The sequence below is a fragment of the Lissotriton helveticus genome, chromosome 1_1 (assembly GCF_964261635.1).
Source record: "Lissotriton helveticus chromosome 1_1, aLisHel1.1, whole genome shotgun sequence".
NCBI classification, from domain to species: domain Eukaryota; kingdom Metazoa; phylum Chordata; class Amphibia; order Caudata; family Salamandridae; genus Lissotriton; species Lissotriton helveticus.
Genome location: NC_136057.1, coordinates 2,050,168,936 through 2,050,191,153, shown reverse-complemented (window position 1 = coordinate 2,050,191,153; position 22,218 = coordinate 2,050,168,936). Strand labels below are relative to the sequence as shown.

Genomic DNA, 22,218 nt, shown 5'->3' with positions numbered 1-22,218 from the left:
GGGAGGGCTAGTTCTTCTCTACCGGGTTACATTGGGGCGCTACCGGAACTGATCGAATTGGTAGTCTACAGTGTTTCTGGATGTTTCAGACTGAAGCTGGGGTTAGCATGAGAGCAGCACCATTTCGTAGCTCCGTCGTGGCCATTCCGCAACCAATCATGGCAGCCGCTCTTTATCGTTATTTTGGGCGGGGTGGGTGGCGGAGCCGAGCTGTTTTGCAGCCATCATTGTGTGGAGTTCAGTTCATTTCACTAGTGTTGTATTTGTCATGAGGGGTTGTTCCTAATGTTTCTATTTTAGCGAGGTCAAAAAGAGATCCCATTAGTGGCCTACTGATTTTGCTCGATTCCTTTTCTTTTTTTTTTACACGATTTTTCGTTATCTGCAAAGACTAAACAGAGTATTGCGACTCTGTGTTTGTTTGTAAATAGAGAATGAACCAAAGAGAACCAATTCTAAAACAGTAAATACTTGGATAACAATCAATCAAATGGAGAGAGAAGCAGGCACGACGTATTACAACGGGGGCAAAGGCCTGCGTTAACTACCCTTCACTATGTGCAAAGAGAGAGTACTCCTAATAGAAATGAGGGGGGGGGGCACCATTCAAAGCAGATCAGTGTGCATAAACACGAAAATGTTTTCACTTACCACGTACTTGACATTCGACAGCTTATGATATTTGCTATTAAAAAAACATTGAAATTCACTGAAAAAACCATAGGTTATAGACCATATATAGTTAGGAATTAGCATTTACAAAACCTTGAAAATTCACTGAAAAAACCATAGGTTATAGACCATATATAGTTAGGAATTAGCATTTAAAAAACCTTATTTTACTCACACAAAACCATTGAAATTCCATATATAGTTAGTTGCACTAACTATATATCGCGCACCCGCAATCCACTGCTGATGATGTCACATATTACATCATTCATGACATGGTCAGTGACATCACTGATGACATCACTGATGACATCTCAAATGACATCACTGATGACATCACTGATGACATCTCATTTGACATCAATGACCACATCACTGATGATATCATTTATGTGACAATACAATGCATCTCCTCACATTTTAATATAACCTCTGTTTCACCCAGTGTTAAATACAGAGTATAATTTTTGAAACCATTGACACACCAATACTAGTTACTACATATGTACTCACTGATTCCTACGTCTACACACACATTCACTCATTCACCCATACAATCATTCATACATACAATCACTCATCTTTACAACACTATCATATGCACTCATACACCTATACAGACACTCACACTCTGCCACTCATCCATGGAGTTACTCACACACCTAGTCAGTCCTGTAAAGAATCAATCACACTTCCATTTTCTTGTCTATACAGTTAAACATAGAGCACCTTACATTTTCAAACATATACTAACACATACTTACCTTGTTATACAATCATTGATATAAGTACACATTGATCCATGACCAGACAAGTAAACGCCGTCTCCTCGTCTTGCTTCAACATCCTGCGCATGCTACGCAAGATCTTCCGGTGGATCCCCACCGAGACGAGGAAGACGGTCACCCAGGCCCTCGTCACCAGCCGACTGGACTACGGCAACGCCCTCTACGCCGGAACCACCGCCAAGCTCCAGAAGAGACTCCAGCGGATCCAGAACGCCTCGGCCAGACTCATCCTCGACATCCCCCGACGCAGCTACATCTCCGGACACCTGAGAGATCTGCACTGGCTCCCGGTCAACAAGAGAATCACCTTCCGTCTCCTCACCCACGCACACAAAGCCCTACACGACCAAGGCCCGAGCTACCTCAACAACCGGATCAACTTCTACACCCCCAAGCGCCTCCTCAGATCAACCAGCCACGCCCTCGCCGCCGTCCCCCGCATCCGAAGAGCGACAACAGGAGGAAGGTCCTTCTCCTACCTGGCCGCCAAGACCTGGAACTCACTCCCAACCGACCTGCGCCTGACCCAAGACCACCTCTCCTTCAGGAAGAAGCTCAAGACCTGGCTGTTCGAGCAGTAACGGCACCCCCCCCCCATCCCAGCGCCTTGAGACCCTACGGGTGAGTAGTGCGCTCTAAAAATGACATGATTGATTGATTGATTGATCTGCACAGAGTCACACACCTCCCAGCCAGCCACACACACACTCAGTCTCCCATACAAATACTTGGACAATCAATCAGTAACCCATATAGTTAATCATATAGCTACTGATCAACACATGCAGCAGTTTATAGAACAACAGACATAATGATGCACAAATTAAGACACTTTAGTCACTAACCCATGCACTCAGTGAGACACATTTAATCACTCACTCATACATTCAGTCATGCACCTACTAAATCCTTCATCCAGACACTTATACATCCACTCAAGACATATTTTAACTTTACAGAAAAATACAGTCACTGGATGTTGTCATCAGTGATGTCATCAGTGATGTCATTTGAGATGTCATCAGTGATGTCATCAGTGATGTCACTGACCATGTCATGAATGATGTAATATGTGACATCATCAGCAGTGGATTGCGGGTGCGCGATATATAGTTAGTGCAACTAACTATATATGGAATTTCAATGGTTTTGTGTGAGTAAAATAAGGTTTTTTAAATGCTAATTCCTAACTATATATGGTCTATAACCTATGGTTTTTTCAGTGAATATATATATATATATTTCACCAAAAAGTTCGCTTGAACTCAAGCCGCTTCCCATGGCGGGCCGTGGCGGGTCATCGACGCCCAATATTCCACCAAAACTGTCGTATTCCTGTTCCCTCCACAGAACAACAGACCACGGCACCACAACTGCTTTCAGAAGAAATGTATTCAATAGGCAATCCCTCTACTCGTTTCGGAAACCTCCGTTTCCTTGTTCACGAGTAAGAGTTACTTGTTACAGTGTTACTTAAATAAACATCATGTGACCGGTGACAAAATCATAAACAGTGAAGACAGACCCTAGTCAGCTAGAAAAAAGAGTGTTTGCAAAACGATATTTTTTAGGTCACGTAGCAATCGAGTTACTAAATTCTATATGCATTATTGGCATACATAAACTTGATGTTACATCGATGTTGAAAAACAAAGCAAAATTCAAAGGCTTAATTGACTTGTGCTCACATTCAAAACTTTATTGTTCCCCCTTGGAGCCTAACAGCTTACTCAGTGTTCGGCTGTTGCGTGTGTGCCCAGTACGGCTCTAGATTACACGCATTCATGCGATTCTGCCTTTACCCATGATGTTTCAATGTAAGAGTGAGTATTCCTATGCGAAAGACAAATTCAGAAAAATGTGTGTTGGTGAACTATAATACAGTTTGCATAAACATTGGAAAACGTCATTTCTGCCTGCTCAGTTCTCTCTGTAATTGCAGGAACTGCAGTGTTTGGCTTCAGCAGCATGCCAATAAAGAACCTGTTCAGCACGAAACGTGACACCGATGAAAGTTAGTGGTGTTTACGGAGTTACGTGCTTGTTGGCATCTTTACAAAAGGCTGAACACTTACATTGGGAGTGCCTGTAAACCTACCTGAGGTGAATTTTAACTGAGGAACATGGCGAGATGCTCCCACGAAGGGTACAATTGATAAACTGCAACTACCAAGATGCATGCGAACCACGCCCACTGTGGTAAGATTTGAATCACGCTGCAAGAGCAACGTCATTTCTGCCTGCTCAGTTCCCTACATGCCTAGCCAGTGATAAAGGGAAATGGTTCCTGAAACACGTATGGCACAATCCGGCATACGGACTCTGTAATTGCAGGAACTGCCGTGTTTGGCTTCAGCAGGATGCCAATACAGAACCTGTTCAGCACGAAACATGAGGCTTTCCAATTGTTTTGGGTGCTCGCATTTGGAATATATATATATCAAGTCAAGCAGTTATGACCCGCTGTAGATTCCGGCGCTCAAGTATTGCGAGGTGCGTATTCTACAACCGGGTCAGTCGTTTAATTATGTACCAGTTCCCAGAAGGGAAAATTAAACGCACTCACTCGTCTTGTAGATTGTTACAGTGGCTTTATTCCAACTTTAACCCAACGCGTTTCGCCTCTCACGAAGCTTGCTCACGGGATGTTGAGCTAATGACTAAGTCCTTCTTTTATGTGTGTTACACAGGAAGTCTCTTGTGTTTTGGTTAGGGTGCATTCTGGTTATTGTAGTGTCCACTACAATTACTTCACCAGTTAGTCCTCAATTCACAATTTTAAAATCAATAGTGAAGGAGAGTGCTCTTATTATGGATCGCTGATTTTCCTTCTCTTTGGTGGGTCTATTCTTTTATGAAATCTCGCTAGTGAGATGATTCTTGCGTTATCTGTTATACTACGCATTTTCCGGCAGTTAGCAGTGTCTATGACAATTTCATATATCCCTCTGGTGGGTGAGGCACTGCTATCCTTTATTGGTTTATGTTCTACTTATGTATCTTCCCTCATAAATGTACATATAATTCTTCCGTGAGATTCAGCCCTCTTGGTTTGAGGGTCCTGAAGTTAATGATGTGTTTGGATTCTTTTCTTCTCAGTATTTTTAGACGGTCTCCTCCTCTTTCTGTTTGTGGAACCTGTTCTAAGGCACAAAATCTTGGAGTTTCCAATTGGCTGTCATGAAATTTTTCCATGTGTCTCGCAATTGCATTAAAGCGATCTTTGTTTTTTGTTGCTTGGGTTTGCTCTAAAATTCTTTTTTTAGCTTCAAATGTTGTGCTGTCTATATACTTCTTATGGCAGGGACATTCCACCATATAGATCACAAAAGCACTTTTGCAGGTTAAATGTTGAGATATTTTCCATTTTGTGCCTTTTCGGATCTCAATGTCTTTTGTTGTTAAGGCACTCTTGCACACTTTGCAGGGCCTGCACGGAAAAAAACCTTCACGTTGTAGCCAGTTGTTTTTGGGTTTCTCTCCAAAATGGCTATGTACCAATGTGTCCCCTAGATTTCTTGCTCATCTGTAGGTTATATTGGGATGGTCTCCTATGATTTTTGAAAGGGTTGGATCTGCTTTAAGGATGGGCCAATTTTTTCAAATGGTTTTAGATAGTTTGTTGTTCTCCTCACTGTGTGTGGTTATCAGTCTGATTTTGTCAGTGTTACTTTGATTTTCTTCTTTCTTTTCGTGAAGGATGTCTTTTCGATCCTGTTGTAACACTCTATTTAGACTTTTTTCCACTACTTTTCTTGGGTAACCTCTCATCAGAAATCTGTTTGTTGCATTCTTGCTATGTCATTGGAATTCGCTGTTGTCTGAACAATTTCGTCTCAATCGCAGAAATTCCCCATACGGGATACTCCATTTCAATTTGTTGTTATGGAAGCTCGCACCGTGCAGGACCGCATTCGTCGCCGTTTCCTTTCTGTGTAATTGTTTGTAGACTGCCATTAGCAATGTAGATTTCTATGTCTAAGAAAGTTACTCTTTCTGAGCTGATTTCCATCGTGAACTTCAAGTTTGTTTCTGTATTATTCAGTCTGTCAAAGTATTTAGGGAAATCCTCAGTTGTGCCATTCCAAATTATAAGAAAATCATCTATAAATCGTATCCATAGAACTATTTTTTCACGCCATTGGTAATTGGTGGTATGCCATGCCAAATGTTTTTCGAACCACCCCATAGTTAAATTGGCGTAGTTCAGTGAAAAAGAAAAACCCATCGCACACCCTCTCGTTTGACGATAGATTTTTTTGTCAAATAGAAATATATTGTGATTTAAACACCATGATATCATGACATTTAGCATCTTATTGTGATCCCTGTATTTTATGTTTCTTTTGTCAAGATAGTGATTACATACTGCTGATCCCACTTTATGTTCTATGCTTGTGTACAAAGACACAACGTCCATCGTTATCAATTTGCAATCTGGTGACCATTCAACAGTTTCTAATTTTTTCAATAAGTCTGTCATATCTTTAAGATAAGATGGTAGTTAGAACCAAGAGGGCTGAATCTCATGGAAGAATTATGGGGGTCATTAGGATCGCGGTTTTTCCGCATCCTCGGGGCCGGCGGAAGGCACCGCCGGCCCAGAGGATGCGGAAAAACCGCAGCGGACTGACCAAAGACCCACCGCCACATTAGGATGGCTGGTGGGTCCTGGTTTCCGTCCGCAGCTTTTCCGCCGCGGCTGGCTTACAACCGCGGCGGAAAAGCTCTAATATGGTGATGGTGTCTGTCAGACACCGTCCACCATATTAGGATGGCCTGTAAAGTATGCTTTTCCGCGGAGGGTTTTCCGCCGTGGAAAAGCATACGGAACTTCACTGCGGGGGCCCGTTGCGGGCCCCCTAGGTGAAGGGGGGGGTGGGGGGTGCACATGGGGGGTACCTATGGTACCCCCCTGCATTTGCATGCAGAAAGCGGCAGGCACCGCGCGGTGCCTGCCTCTTACTGCATGCAAATGCAATGCGTGCATTTTTAACATTGCGGCGGGTGCAGCTTGAAGCTCCACCCGCCGCAATGTTAAAAATAGAGGATATGACCGCAACCCTGGCGGTCACATCCTAATCAGCACGGAGGGAACGCCGCAGCCCCTGCGGACGTTCCCTCCTCCTCAAGGGTGGCGGACGGACGCAAGTCCGTCCGCCATCCTAATCGGCCCCTATATGTACATTTATGAGGGAAGATATATACACACACACACACACACACACACACACACACACACATACACACACATACAAAAAGATGTAGAGAACTCTGGGCAGTTCCCAAGTTTAGGTGGAAAGCAGCTCCTGTGTAGAGGACTCTCAACACTAGCAACGCTCCTTCTTTGCTCACCTCAAATGTCTGCTTTTTAAGTAATCGATAAATTGGACATTACTTAAATTGTGATTGCATTTAGGGAATCACAAAAATGCACAAAAGTGCATTTTTCAAAGTTCCATGTTGCACACATACATGCCCTTGGGGCATGTGTGTGTGCAGCATGTGGTAACATGGCAATTTCAGGGGTGCATCACGGTGTCCTTTTGGCACCCTTGCAATTGCATGCATACCTCAGTCAGTCAGTCAAAGATGTTTATGCTGTTGAATCTCAACCATAAAAGAATACATATTAAAAACAATTAATACAAAAGGAAAAGGAGTTCAAATAAGTAAAATATACACATCTTATAATAATTGCAGGACAATAGTAAAATATCTTTCCAGGGTATCAACATCATGAATAAGTGTATCAACAAAGGAGCCTCTTTAAAATCTTAGCACAAGATACAAACAATTTAAAAAGAGAAATCATTTTCCAACAATATCCCGCAGCCACACAGCAGTAGAAATAAATCTGTAAATCATTAAACAGGTAAATACATCATTTAACAAGCTGGAGATGATATAATGTAGGCCGACATTTTCTTATGTTTACAATTTTTAAAAGCTGTATTAAAAAGGCATGCCTGGGGTTCAATGTAAAGTTTACAAAAGAACATAAAGTGTAAAGTACTCTTTACCGACTCCAAGTCACAAGGACACAGGTCTAATTTATCGTCACAGTAAACTTTACCTCAATATGAAACAAGAAAGGGTGAAATACCGAACCTTAATATTATTAGATAAAACAGTTTGGCATGGCTAAAATAGAAAGAAAGATAAGGTTCAATGTCTGGCATACAGACTAGCATTGAGTGTTCAACTACCCTTTTCTTATCTATCTCTTGGGATCTTCTGAAGACATAAAAGTGTGATAAAAAGTTATTTTTCAACTTTGCTTTTAAAACCTTGACTTCTGATTTCTGGCTTAAGTAAAGAATCTACCAGCCCCACAGTCTCTAATTGATTCTTTATGTAATTGAACCAAGGTATTTTATTAGAGCACTCTAGTTTTAAACAATCCAAAATAATGGCATGATTTAAGTCTGTTTCTTCCTTAGCCCAAATTGAATGCCACAGGAGTATCGGTGCTAATTGTATTCAAAAGATCAAAAGGATCAATCCCTTTTCACTGTGACAGATGGTGGCAGGGGTACTTTTGGGAACTGTCAGCAAACACCTCAGAAACATGTTCTCTGCTCTTAGAAGACCTTCTGCCTTGCAAGATCCCCAAACTCCTGCACTGTACAAAGTAACAGCACATGTGCAAGCTTCATAAATGTTAATAATGACATTGTTAGGTTTAGAGCCCAATATTTTGGTGAATCTAAAAATTGCCTCTACATTTTTATTAAAATTACAGATCTTAGATTCTATTAAGTGATTCCAGTTAATTTTTTGGTCAAATAAAATACCCAGGTAAGAAAAATAGACACATAAGACATTTTTTCATTATTAATAAAACAAGTTTTTAAAATCGGGGGGCATTTTCCCACTATCATTGTGTAAGATTTCCCAACATTGGTTTTCAAACCGAGGTCAGTCATAAAATCATTGAACCTGGTTAAAAGCTGCTGCAGCCCAACACACTTTCTTGACATTAAGACACAATCATCTGCGATAAGCAAGGCAGGTAACAACCTGCTACCTATCATAGGGACATCTAAATTCCCATGTTTGCGAATATCTATTTGGTACTCACAAATTGCACATGCAATTCCCATTCATTCCTATGAGCCTCGAGGCCCAAAAGGAGTGAATGGGAAGCAATTCCTTAATTGTGATTCGTAATTTGCTGGCCACAATTAAGGAATGTGTAGGAATCGCAATTGTTTTTGAATTCCTACATTCATAAGCAATTGCAATTCCTAAATTGCGATTTCTTAAAAATCGCAAGTTAGGAATCGCTATTACAAAGTTTGATGCATGTGGCCCAAAGTCTTTGCCATTTCTTCAGCAAAGTATGTATATATATATATATATATATATATATATATATATATATATATATATATATCCCAACGAGCAGGTAGCCCCAAAAGGAGTGTGGCCGCTGACACTTCAAATTGCTCACATTTTTAATGGTGAATTGCAAGCAGGCAGCAAACAGAAGACGGGCATCAGTCTTAAAACGCCAGACGTGTTTCGGGAGTCCTCGCTCCCTTCTTCAATGGCGCATTCACAATGTCAGAAGCAACAGTTCACCACACGCCTTTTCAATCTTCAACCCCCCGGCCAGAGTGGGCGTGGCTCCCTCTCAGCCTTCTGGTAGTTGTGGTGTGTGGTATTCATTCCACAGTGGGCATGCTTTCGTCTAAAGGATCAATAATAAAATGTATTCCCCAAGTGGGTTTGTGTCCGTCTTCTGCATGCACCCTGCCCCTCTTTCTAAACTCCAGAAAAGAGCTCAGGGACGGCACCGTCCTGCATACGATTCCAAACCTGTGTGTCTTCCGTGTTCGCCAGCACAATGTACTAGCGAGGACCTGTTGCACCAGTGGGTCACACTCCACGGCCGGGCAAAGGCCGTAATTTATCCCAACGAGCAGGTAGCCCCAAAAGGAGTGTGGCCGCTGACACTTCAAATTGCTCACATTTTTAATGGTGAATTGCAAGCAGGCAGCAAACAGAAGTCGGGCATCAGTCTTAAAACGCCAGACGCGTTTCGGGAGTCCTCGCTCCCTTCTTCAATGGCGCATTCACAATGTCAGAAGCAACAGTTCACCACACACCTCCCTCGCATACACAGAACCAGATCCTGTAGCCATATCTTTCCTTCCTCACTCCTAATACCTAGAAAGATCTACCCCATCACATCAGAGGCATCACCTCAGTTCTTGAATTCAAGGTATATAGCATTGAAATATTCAATAGAGCAGAAATGTACACATTCATGAAAAAATAACTAACACTGATTAGTACCCATGGATGGTAGAAACAAATGCTAATAGGAGATTTATTTTGGGGAGGTAGATACTATTTGAGTATCAAAGTTTCTACCATGATGAGGTGTGCGATCATGTAGATGTTAAACAATGTAGGGTAAAGCAAGAATCATTGTGGAACTCTGAAGATATGTTTTGCAGTGCGTAAGATGAAAGGTATCAGGCTGACTGACTAGATGTGGGCTGTCATGAAGGAGCAGTCCAGAAGGATGAGGGCTACAGTATCTACTTCCATGATCAGTCGGATGTTGTGAGTGGTGTGATGAGGGAAATATTGGTGCTATGGTTGGGCCTAAGATCAGATTGGGTGGCATTGAGAAGATGGCTGTCACCGAGATCAGTGTTTTGTCATTTGTTCATGATCTTCTGTAAGACGTTTACTAGGAAAGGTAGCAGGGAGACGGGCCACTAGTTGGCAAGCATAGGAGGGTTCACTGAGGACATTTTAAGGAGGGAGATAACCGTGATATGTTTCCAGACACCCAGGAAGGTAGTTATGTTGATTGAGTTATTCAGGGATCCGTGTGATTTCTGTCCTGTTGGGGTACAGTCTTTTGGTGGAGACATGATGGGGTCATGGGTTGGATGCTGCTCTGGAGTATATAGATCGGATGACAGCTATAGTTTCTTGTATGGTGATGGTGGGCAAAGTGGTCAGGGTGGTCTTCTGATTGTCTTGGATAAAGGATAGGAGGGCTTGATAGTTGATGGGTCCAGGTTGGAGATCAAAGTTGCACAGGAGGCTGATGATCTTGTTGCTAAATAAATGAGGCAGCTGGTTGCAGAGGTCCGATGATGGAGTGATTCTGGTGGAGCTTGCTGCTGTAGTGGTGAAGTCCTTCATGATGATGAAGATTCCTATGGCACTGTTGGTGTTGTTCTCAAAGCGTTTTGTGTGTGTGGGGCTTTGGGGGCTCTGATTAGTTTGTGGTATTGTCTGAGGGCTAACCACAATGTGCACTTGTTGGTGTTGTTTTAACTTAGGTCCTGATTTACATTTGGCGGATAGGTTAGCCCGTCTCAACGGTGACAGATATCCCATCCACTGATATCTCAATCCTTAGACTTGGCGGACGAGATATCCATCCCCGTTGTAATGGAGTAACCCATCTGCCAAAATCAAAATCAGGCCCTTAGTCTCTATCTGTGCTCTAGTTGCTTGCAGTGTTTGGTGAGTTTGAGCTCGTCAGTGTACCAGCTTGTTTCAGGTTGACTTCTGATGACCTTGGTAATCTTGATGATTACCATGTTTAATGAGAATTAATGGATTCCCAAGGTATTTCTTCAACGTTTAGGTTGGTATTAAGTGCCTAATTACCAATACTTTAAGATGGAATCATTTCCTTAGAAATCCAGTCCTCCTCCTCAACATACAAACATTTAAAAATAGAGTTGTGAGACAGGATGGACAAAACTCACTGGATATTTCCTAATTGGGAAGTTTTTAAATACCAACAGTGTGCCTTACCATTACCTTTGGAAAGAAGATTATCTTTAGTACCCAATTGATATGATTTGCAATTGAGCATGCTTAATTGTTCTCTTGTAAAATCGCTCAAAGGTAGCATTTTCAACCACAGTGTACACCATCCTGTCTGTGCCCCTTCCAGCACACTGAACAGAATATCATTGAAATGTCGAATTAAAGAAAATCTTTCAATAAGGTGTTAACCAGACCAGTCTCACCATTTCCACATGGAATTACGGTTATTTGATTAATTAAATATTAGTATTCATGCAGTTAGTTATCTTAGTTTTCAGTGTGATGGGCACAGCAAACTGAAATGATGTCATTCAAAATACTTGCACGATAACCACTTCTATTATAACATTATCATTTCAACAATACAGAACGCAGAACCATAGAACATGAATCCCTATGATACTCATGATTTTTTTCATAGAGCAATACAATACCTGCTGAAACATCATTTAGTACACCTGAAAACATCTATGTGATGTGGGTATTTGTAAAACTGAAATTTTTACCTCTTGAAAACTGTATGCGCTTTGCGTCCTTTTAATGCTAAGTTGCAAGATATTCAGAATGCCTCTAATGATGTTCACAACTAGGCTTGATACATCCTCAGCAGTGTAAATGTCCCCCACCTGACCACTGCTGTACTCAAATCTGATGGGTTTAGCAAGCTGGGCTCCAAGTACTTGGGTCAACCTAAATGATCGAGTGAATGGATCCTTCGGCCAGACTCCGTTGTATTCTTCCACATCTGGAGAGTGAATCTGAAAAGAGAAGATTTTGTAAATATTTACCCAGGACATTTTCCAAAATCATTGCTTACCACGAAAGTGACCAATTCACTAGATTTATCTAATTTCAATTTGTGAACTTTGGATCTTTCCCTTTGGATACATTTTCTTTACTCTATGGTATTCTTGGCTGAAAATCTCATCAGTCCCAATTCTTATTGCACGGACATAACTTTGGAATTCAACTAACAGGTAAAGAGTACTTGGATGGTAGGGATAATAACTCCCAACATTGACTGGTTCTCATCTCTAATATTACTGGTTTGTATGGCTCTCATAGAGTGCCTTTTTCATTTATTTACATTTTTTAAATCTCATAATTCACTTTTGACTTATTACTCATGGTTGCTACGTCATAGCTGCCTTCCAGGCCAGGCTTACATGGCTCTCAGAGAGTCTATCAGCACATCTCTGCTTTTTTGCTCTGAATGAAAGCAGAAAATGCAGCTGCAATCGAGAAAAGGAAGGCAGGCCAGGTTATTTATTCTAAATCTGTTTATTTGGTTTTATATATCTTCAAAAAAGACAATCACTAAGAATTATGAGTCAAAATAGGAAGAGAAGAACACGGGCAATTACATTGTATATTTTGTACATTATATTATGTAATTATCAACAATGTTAATGTGAGAGTTTGTCACCCTTACAGTCTTACTAGTGCAGAGTGGAGTATATAACACTATGCAATATGTCAAGTATTAATTAGGCAATGTAGACAGCGTGTGAAGCACCTAATCAGGCATGTTCTCCTGGTCATAATAATGGACCTAAGGGACCTAATCTCACACCTCCCCATGATTATCAGGACAACGTCAGGCCTCATAAATTGGTTGTTCCTCTATGCAACATCTGTCTACGCCAAGGCCGGACTGGCCCTAGTGGGCACCGGGCATTTCCCTGGTGGGCTGCCGGGGTGGGGTCTAGTTTTGGGTCCCGGGGTGCCTGTGACCAGGGCCGGCAATATCAGCACCCTGTAACAAAATCAGCCGAAACCGGCCCTAGCAAACTGCTCCGCTGCACCCCCTCCTCCCCCCATGGGGCCAGCCGAGCAATTTGCCATGGCATGATTCGGTTCCCAGTCCGGCCGTGGTCTATGCCGTGCTTCCACTTAATCAGGCTGGTAGGAGTTTACTGTCCCCAAGTCTTAGCTATGTCTCACTTAGCTAGTGTTAGCCCCAATCGGCGAAGGGTCTTCCCAGCTCGATTGAAACCTTCGTCTTGTAGTATGTTTAATAATACTAGCTTTGGATTAGGGTTCACAGGACTTTTGAGTATACCTTAAAATGCCGTAAAGATCCTATCCCAAACATATTGTAGTGAGTGACATGCCCAGATTGTGTGAAGAAAATCACTTATCTCGGCCAGATTTTCTTTCCAATTGTTAACAAAGATAAGCAACATGCCAGCTCATATTACAACATAGCTTTGTAGAAACAACATCATGGCAGTGAGGATTGTATCTGTCAGGTGAGCATGCGCCAGAATGTCAGCAATGGAGATGAGCTCACTCCACCTCTGTGCAGGGTTGGAAGCAAGAAGGGCATAACCAGAACAGTCCCAGATGTAAGGTTTTCTTTGTTAACGTTTGAGACAGAAACACATAACAGAGGCCATGTTATGTATGGCTCCCCATTACACCTCTGCCACTGTGCAGCAGTTTAAACAGGGGCAGGTGATTTTGGGGGCCATGCATAACATAAAATAATAGATTGGTAAAAAGTGAATTACTGGCATGTTTTTCTCCTCGAGGTTGTGAGTGACATCAGTGACAACTTGAGCTTTGCTCTTGTTACTTATTTGATGTCACTCAAAACTCCTCACTGGAAAACATCCCGTAAGTTACTGTTACCCATCTATAATTCTATGTGTTATGTAAGGCTCTGGTAGAGAGCTACTGGCGTGAATAACTGGATTCAAATCCAGTAACTCACTGCTAAGACGTAGCAACAGTTGTTAACAAAAGCTGTTATCCACTGTCGCTATGTAATAGACGAATTCCAGGAGGCTCTTGCAGGGCTCTCTGACAGCCTGTCAGAGCAGAACTGGAAACCAAGAACACAGCTGATGGAGGTGATGGCAGAGAGTGGTGGGGTGAATGACAGGAGGCCAGGTATTTTGTTTTTAATTGTGGACACAGAATAGAGGCCATGTAGTTGAAAGCAAGGGCAGAAGATTTTGGGGGACCTACATAACTTAAAATTATAGATAGTTAAAAATTAATTATGGAGATATTTTTCACCACTCTTGCTGTTTATTTGATGTAATTCAGAACCCCCGCAATTCACTGTTACCCATATATACTTGTATATTTTAACACCTGAAGGAGTCAGGATGATCCACCTCTACTTCACTGTCACTCCTTCTTTCCTTTTCCTCACAACAACAATTCTTCACATTCCTGCCTGTTCTTTGAATGATTTTTGCACCTGTCCGAGATTCACATTCTGCCTTATATTAACATGCCTGTTTTCATTGTGAGGTTTCCCAACATTGGTGCTCTTTAATGTCATGCAAGTTGACATGGTAGCCCATTCTCCAGAGGGCCGACAGGTCACAGAGACAGAAGCCCTGTCCTGTTTAGGGCAGAGTTCCTTAGATTTTTCCCACACCACCATGTGAGGCATGGTACTCCCAGGGAAGAACAGACACAGATGTCCCTAATGTGCAGGGAGAAAACACCCTGGATGCCAGCAAAATTTTTGGGCCATATTATCAAGGACAGCGATAAAATGTTTGCCCCTTTTAGCGGCAGGAAACTGCAGCTGAAGTGGCGATTAGGGGCTTGATAATATGCACTTGTGAATTCCCATAGAAGCCCAGGTTCATACCAGAAGCTGGGCTTCTATGGGAATTCACAAGGGCATATTATCCTGCCCCTTATCGCTGCTTTAAAGGCAGTTTTCGGCTGCTAAAGCAGCGATAATGTTATTGTTGTTCTTGATAATATGGCCCCTTTTACAATACAAACCTCCATTTTGGGGGTTGTTTCTGAAAAGTAAGAAAAATATCCAAATAAATGTGGCACATACCACAATAACATGAAAGGTCACTGGACATCTAGGGGCATTTCTATGAGCCCTGTTGCATTCCACTTGTACCACAACATGGTGCAAGCATGCCACAGCTCAAAAATCAGATTTATAAAGCCACGGTAGGCCACATTGTGCGGCCCTGAGTGGTCTCATAAATCTCGAGTAAAGCAACACTGCATTGCCTTACTCTGTGCCAGGGGGGAATTTATGGGTGTTTTTTGGTGTTCTCATGAAACATTCATGGATTATGATGGAGTCTTAGATTTAATTTAAGAAAATAACAACGGGGAGTGAAACCACACCATTCTAGATTTCAGAGTCTCCTAAAGAAGATGCTCAGAGACCCTCCCCAACTAGTTTCTATCAGGGTGCATATGATATCCACTGATGTACTTGTAATGGATTGTATCATCATCAGGTATCCTACCTGGGCAAGGGGTAGTCCAGGTAGGTAACTCCAAGAGGGAGAGTTACTGGGTATACAAATTTGGTGGGATCTGCAAAGATATTTAAAATGACCTCCTAGTCCAAGAAAAGGATATTTTAATAAAATGGGGATAGGGTAAGATTAATAAAACAAAGGGATGTATTCAGAATATACTATCAATTCTTCACATCTCACAATAGCTGTCTACATGTTTCAGCCATCTTAGGCCTAAGTAGACCGGTTGACTTTCTTCAGGACCTGTGATTATCAGATCCCAGTGTTCACAGTAAGGACCTTCCAGAACTTTATAAAGCTAATGATAAGTACATTGACTTTTATTTTCTGTTGAAATATTATGCCATTCCATTATTTAGTGTTGGGACTATTCCCATAGGAAGCATGATAGAGTCGGGCAGTCTTGTGAATAAGTACTGGAGTAGATCTTGCTCAGTTGTGTTACCTACAGCATCCCCCTCGTCCTGAATGGTTACTCACCTGGACTACCCCATGGCCAGGTAGGAGACAAAATGATGATATAATCTGCTACAAGTAAAGCAGTGATATCAAAAACACCACCAATAGAAACTTGTAGGAGGAGGTCTCCAAAAATCTTGATCTGTCTTTGGAATCTAGACTGGTGTGGTTCCACTCCCCTTTTGATTTTCTGGGATTGCATTAGGAAGCTGAGTGAAACCTTTTATGCCCCCCCCCCATTGGTTTTCTGTGCAGAAGTGGTAGACCTGAGAATGTGCAAACACCCATTCATCTCCAGGTGAGGCTTAACAAGGAGAAATATGTTTATTCCTTCTTGTTGTTTCCTCTGTCTATGTTCTGCAGCACAGATAGAAAGAGGGAAATACCTCAGGGGATTGGTTTGGTGCAGGAATGTGGCACTTCCTGCACAAAAACCATCCACCTTAGAATGCAGACACCCTTGTTCCATGAATCAAGAGTGCCTGTGTTGGCGCTAGACAGCCAAAATGGCACTGGTGCAGGGGAAAAGGCAAGAATGCATCATATACTTTGAATACAGTGCATTCCTGTCCTTTCCCTGTAATGAAGTGCAGGGGTGACTTGCTGCTTTGCACTGCGTGACAAACTCAGAAATATGCCCCCTAGTTTTTGCTGCAAGGACTTCTGCCTTTTTGGTGGACGAATTTTCAGCAAAAAGCTCACTGCTGTGGAATAAGGCATCTGGAAATTGAGTGGATAGGCCTCAGCACGTATGGACAGCACATGCGCCCAAGTAAAAATGAGGTGCTAGATCTCTTCCTAAAATGAAATATCTGTGTTCAACAGGTGATATGATAAAAACACTGAGAGACATGTTATACATCTGGAAATGAAATCTTATGCTATGATGGCATGCAACACAGTTCACCCTAAAAACTATGGGAGGTTGTTCCAGTATTTTTTGGAGAGCTTGTGGGGTGCAAGGTAGCTATCTCCACATGCGGTGGAAGTGCAATCACATTGATAAATTCTGGAGAGAAATTCTCACACTAGTCATAGAAATAATAAATATACAAATACCAATGAATCACTTAGTAGTTTTGCTGGGGGAAATGGTCGATGAAGTTTTCACTTTGTATCCAATGGCTTCCCCATAGGCGAAATAATTACTCATTTACCATGTTGTCAAATTAACCATTAAACAAAAATGGAATGTTTTGATTCCCCCACCATCAATTTACGGTGGGCAAAGTTTTGGAATCTTTACACAATGGAAAAACTGACGGCTACAATACAAGATAAAATATCCATATTCAAGAAGGTGTGGATGCCCTTCCAGACATACATTTTAAAGCAATCTTCCCAAATGTGATTGCGCCCACCACCAACCTTAATAAGCACGGATGGAATAATAGTGTTATTAGAAGTGATTTATAGTAGCTCTATCAATAGCTATATTTGACATGTAATGGGAAGATAAATATGTCAAAATAACACCTTTGAAATGTTTGAAGATACACTTCTACAGTACGTCACACACAAAGTGACCAAAAACCTCCTTCTCAATTTTGAAATGAGCAATCCAACAATATTAGCATGTTTTTTCTCACCCATAATTGCACCTTACAAATGTAAAATCCCACCAGTCCTGTTTCTGTGAATTAAATCTGGAATTTATATCCACCTGCTGTGCCTTTGAGTGCTACATACAAATGCAAAACAGACTGTGAATCGGACCATTTAATCACTATACTTCATCCTCAAAATCTAGGATCGCATTCAACTTATTCAATTGTCACATTCTCCTGACAAAGCATGACCTCTCCTTGTGCATAATATGATAATGTATGTACCCTAATATGGGGAGTAAAATGTTAATATAAAACGTCTGAAACAGTGATATCTCAGAGATAACTGGCGATGATTTTTGTGTGATACCAATACTTAGGATTGAGGTTTTTGGTTGGTGCTTTGTCACACAATTGTATTACTTAATTCTTCAAATATATAATTGTTTTCAAATGATTTATTAATATCAGCAATCCCAAGTGATTTATTATTATCATTGTTGATACCCTGTACCCTTGCTTTAGAAGGGTTCAATGTTATATTTGCAACAGACTTATCACAGGAATGGGCCAAGACCTTCCAAAATGTTACCTGCTGGCCTCCATTGCACTTGAAGACACAATGTAAGCACAACACAGGCTACTTACGTGCACACATATAACACTCACTTTGGAGGTTACAGCAAGGATCTGGGTTAACGCATAGAAGCCGAATTTTAAATGAGAGGGCCAGTATGTCTCCACTTCAGTGACACAGATAAAAAGGGTATGGTCACAACTAATGATGCTGCTAACACCACTCTAAATGCTAAACCCATGTCAGGAACAGTAGTACTGTGTCAGTTAAGTGATGGCAGGGTTGATGCAGCCCTGCCATCCAGGGCAGGTTCAGGATGTCAATCATGTCAAGGGAGATTCCTGGACCTCTCCACAGACAACAAATTAGCATGAGTCTGGGACCACTTTGAAAAACACAGGATGCCAGATACTCAGGACAGGAGCTCACAGTTCTACACAAAGCAGGGGACATTCGCATCCCAACAAGGCCTAATACACGAAGTGAGTACTAAGGACATGGTCTCCAGACCTAACCCCTGTGCAGTTTTCTTTTATACATGAAGATAGGAGTATATTTTCATTGCTAAATAGTCAGTAGTTGACAAGTAACAACCATCTGGACCAATACTGTCCATTGTCAATTAAGTACTATAACATGCTATATATTTCCAAGTGCTGTCTTTGTTCTTAGAGCATGAATAACACAAATAATATTTAAAGCAATATCAAACTTCCAACACTCCAGAGTGGTTGAAATTAGATGACCAAGATCTCTGAAGTCACAAAGCTGCACATGACAAATGTGGCTAACACATTTTATGCCTAATAATGGGTCTCAGACTATTAATGATCCAAAGGTTGTCTGGCCCTTACCTTAACCTGGAAAAGGTAAAGTCTTTAAGTCAGTCTTGTTCTGGTTTAGGCTGGCTCATTGGTGTTCACATTCCTCTCAATTTGCATATTCACAAGCCCCTCTCGCCCCACAACATGTACATGAACAAGCCTTTTTTTTTTAAATGCCATTTTGTAACTTACATGTGTGCTGCATGAAGCATTCGTTGGAGCTATATTGTGAAACTTAGCACCATCTCAAGGGGGAAATGCAAGGCTACACCATATCCTTGTGAATATGGTGCAGCCTTGAGTTTCTGAAGTGGCGGAGATAAGCGTTAAGCCAAGAAGCCTGACGCCATGCTCTGCCACTTCCTTGTGAATATCCCCCAATGATCTTAAATCTGTGCAATGTATGGCACCATCTTTGCTGCAACTCCCCCCTCCCACTTACCATGTAAACAAATGTTGGTGTTCCCGCACAGGTACTTCTGCACAGATTTTCTTAATAATGGGCATAGTTAAAAAAGGGGCATCCAACTGGTATCCCAATCTGCCCACCTGTCCCATATCCTTAAGACTGGTGAGCCCCTCTGAGCGAGCAGAGTAACCTAGTCCTAGGATTTGCAGGTATCTCAGCTTTTATTCTGCTCTGTGAACATCAAAACACTGTAATTTTGGCATCCCACTCCAAATGGTACAGGGAAACAGGAAAGCCACCCAAAAATGGAAGAGCCCATGGAAAACAGGACGGTTAATCGCCCATGACAACTTAGCTGATGTGAATTTAGGTAAAAAACATATAGAAGCAGTGCTGGCTTAATTCCATCTAATCTAATTCGGCCCTGAGTAGAAATCAAATATTTACCCCTCCTAATGTTACCAAAGTCCTGCAGCTCGAGCGCTACTTTTTGCTATAAGGACTCGCAATATATGATCCGGTCTTTATTCTCCTTGCTGAATGTTGTTCTCTTGATAATTCCTCCAGAGACAATTTAGATGTATGTCCACATAAATAACCTGTTTTGTTGGTCTGAAATGTAGATACATTGCCAAACTTGACATTCTCAGGGCAGCCACGCATTTGCTGAAGTTACAGAAAGCGTTTTATGTATTGTACAGGCAAATAGCCAGGCTAATTACACTACACAGCCTAAAAGGCAACATATTAGACATTATACACTTTACCATTCTTTCTTCAGTCTCTCTGACGGCTTCCAAGACAAAAATAGACACAATTTTATGTGTTTAATAAAACCCTATTGCAGATTATTCATTATATTTTTTACAACACTCAAAACATCTTTAATTGATTAAATCTGTCCATGCGTAATAATGATAAAATAGAGACTACACATATCTAAGATGCTTGTAAAGAAGTCACCTTCCACTCTGCTAATCAACTGCAGTCATGCACTCCAGGACAGCAAAGGCACACCATTTGAGATCACAAATCCTGGAACATCATCAAAGGGTGGGGCAAGTTTCCTCCTTTGCATTTTAAACTAGTGGATTGTTGTTTCTTAGCGTGTTTAAATATGGCCACCTTGCTTTCTTTTAGTGGTGAACTCTATAGTGTAAAACGGGAGGGAAGGAGAGCAATAGGAAATAGTAAACCTTTTGTAGACTTCTTCCACAGTCTCATTTTCTATACCTCCAACTATATAGTTTTATATTATAGTGTCTGGATCAGTCAGGGTCTCTCTTTAGAAAAGCTTGAAAATATAGATTTTTCCCTGAAATTACTTGCAAGATGAAGATAATAATGTGTAAAAATGTGTAAATTAGGGTATTTCGAGTAAACATTATAGGAAAGGGTTTAACTTGTGTTTAAAAATTACTTCAGATGCCAGAAAGCCGACAAGAAAGTCTATTCTCAAACCTTTCTCTCTGAGGGCAAAAAAAGTGTGTGATATTTCACACTGCTAAAAGAAAAATGGATGGACAGAATGCAGAACAATGTCATTCATTCACCTCAGTGCAGAGATCTGGGCCTAAATCCATCGTTTTTGTGCTCACTGTACTATTCCAGTTTGGACCCAGCCATATGCAAATCAATCTTGACCCTGCGCCCAATGGGAACAGTCCAGCCCGAACTGCCAGCCAGGTGCTCTCTGGACAAGAAACTGGCATCTTAGGACCGGTTTCGGGCTTTCAACCCTCATCAGCCAAGTTAGCTTGACTCCAGTGGCATGGAGAGGACGGGACCCACGTCTGGGCTACACCCGTCCCACTCGGTGTGACAAATGCAAAAAGAACAATTGTTGGACAGAATGCAGAACAATGTCATACATTCACCCCAGTACAGAGATCTGGGCCTAAATCCATCGTTTTTGTGCTCTCCATACCATTCCAGTTTGGACCCAGCCATATGCATATCAATCTTGCCCCTGCGCCCAATGGGAACTGTCAAGCCTGAACTGCCAGGCAGTTTGGGCTGGACTGTTCCCACTAGGGCCAGGGTCAAGATTGATTTGCATATGGCTGGGTCCAAATTGGGTGTGTGTGGTGAGCAAAAGAATGATGGATTAAACCCAGATCCTTGTGACTAGGGGTAAATGTTTGAATTGTCCAGCATTCCATCCATCAATTGTTTCTTTTGCATATGTCGCCCTAAGTAGGAAGGGTATGCCCAACGTGGGTCCCGTGCTCACTACATCACTGGATTCAAGCTAGCCTGGCTGATGAACGGTGATGCCCTGAAACCGGTCCCAGGATGCTTGTTTCCGGTCCAGGGAGGACCTGGCTTGGCAGTTCGGGCTGGACTGTTCCCACAAGTAACAGGGTCAAAACTGATTTGCATATGGCTGGGTCCAAACTGGGGGGGTGGTGAGCAAAAGAATTATGGATTAAACCCAGATCCTTGTGAATGGGGGTGAATGTTTTCATTGTCCAGCATTCCGTCCATCAATTGTTTCTTTGCATACGTCGCCCTAAGTGAGAAGGGTACGCCCAGACGTTGGTCCCCTGCTCACTACACCATTTGATTCAAGCTCGCCTGGCTGATGAAGGGTAATGCCCTGAAATTGGTCCCATTATGCGTGTTACCTATCCAGGGAGGACCTGGCTTGGCAGTTCAGGCTGGACTGTTCCTCAAGGAACAGGGTTAAGACTGATTTGCATATGGCTGGGTCCAAACTGGGGGGTGTGGTGAGCAAAAGAATGATGGATTAAACCCAGATCCTTGTGAATGGGTGGTGAATGTTTGCATTGTAAGGCATTCCGTCCATCAATTGTTTCTTTTGCATATGATATTTCACACTGACATAATTACTGACATATTGAGTTATTTGT

General features: G+C 41.9%; 1 protein-coding gene across 1 annotated transcript in view; it reads right to left on the bottom strand.

The window, feature by feature from the left end:
* The window catches only part of LOC144766461 (vitellogenin-1-like), a 1,095,729-nt gene that overhangs the window by 924,822 nt on the left and 148,689 nt on the right, over positions 1–22,218 (bottom strand). The window contains exon 4 of the mRNA XM_078650353.1: positions 11,777–12,028. Coding sequence (XP_078506479.1) covers positions 11,777–12,028 — 252 coding nt within the window. The remainder of the gene's footprint in view (positions 1–11,776; positions 12,029–22,218) is intronic.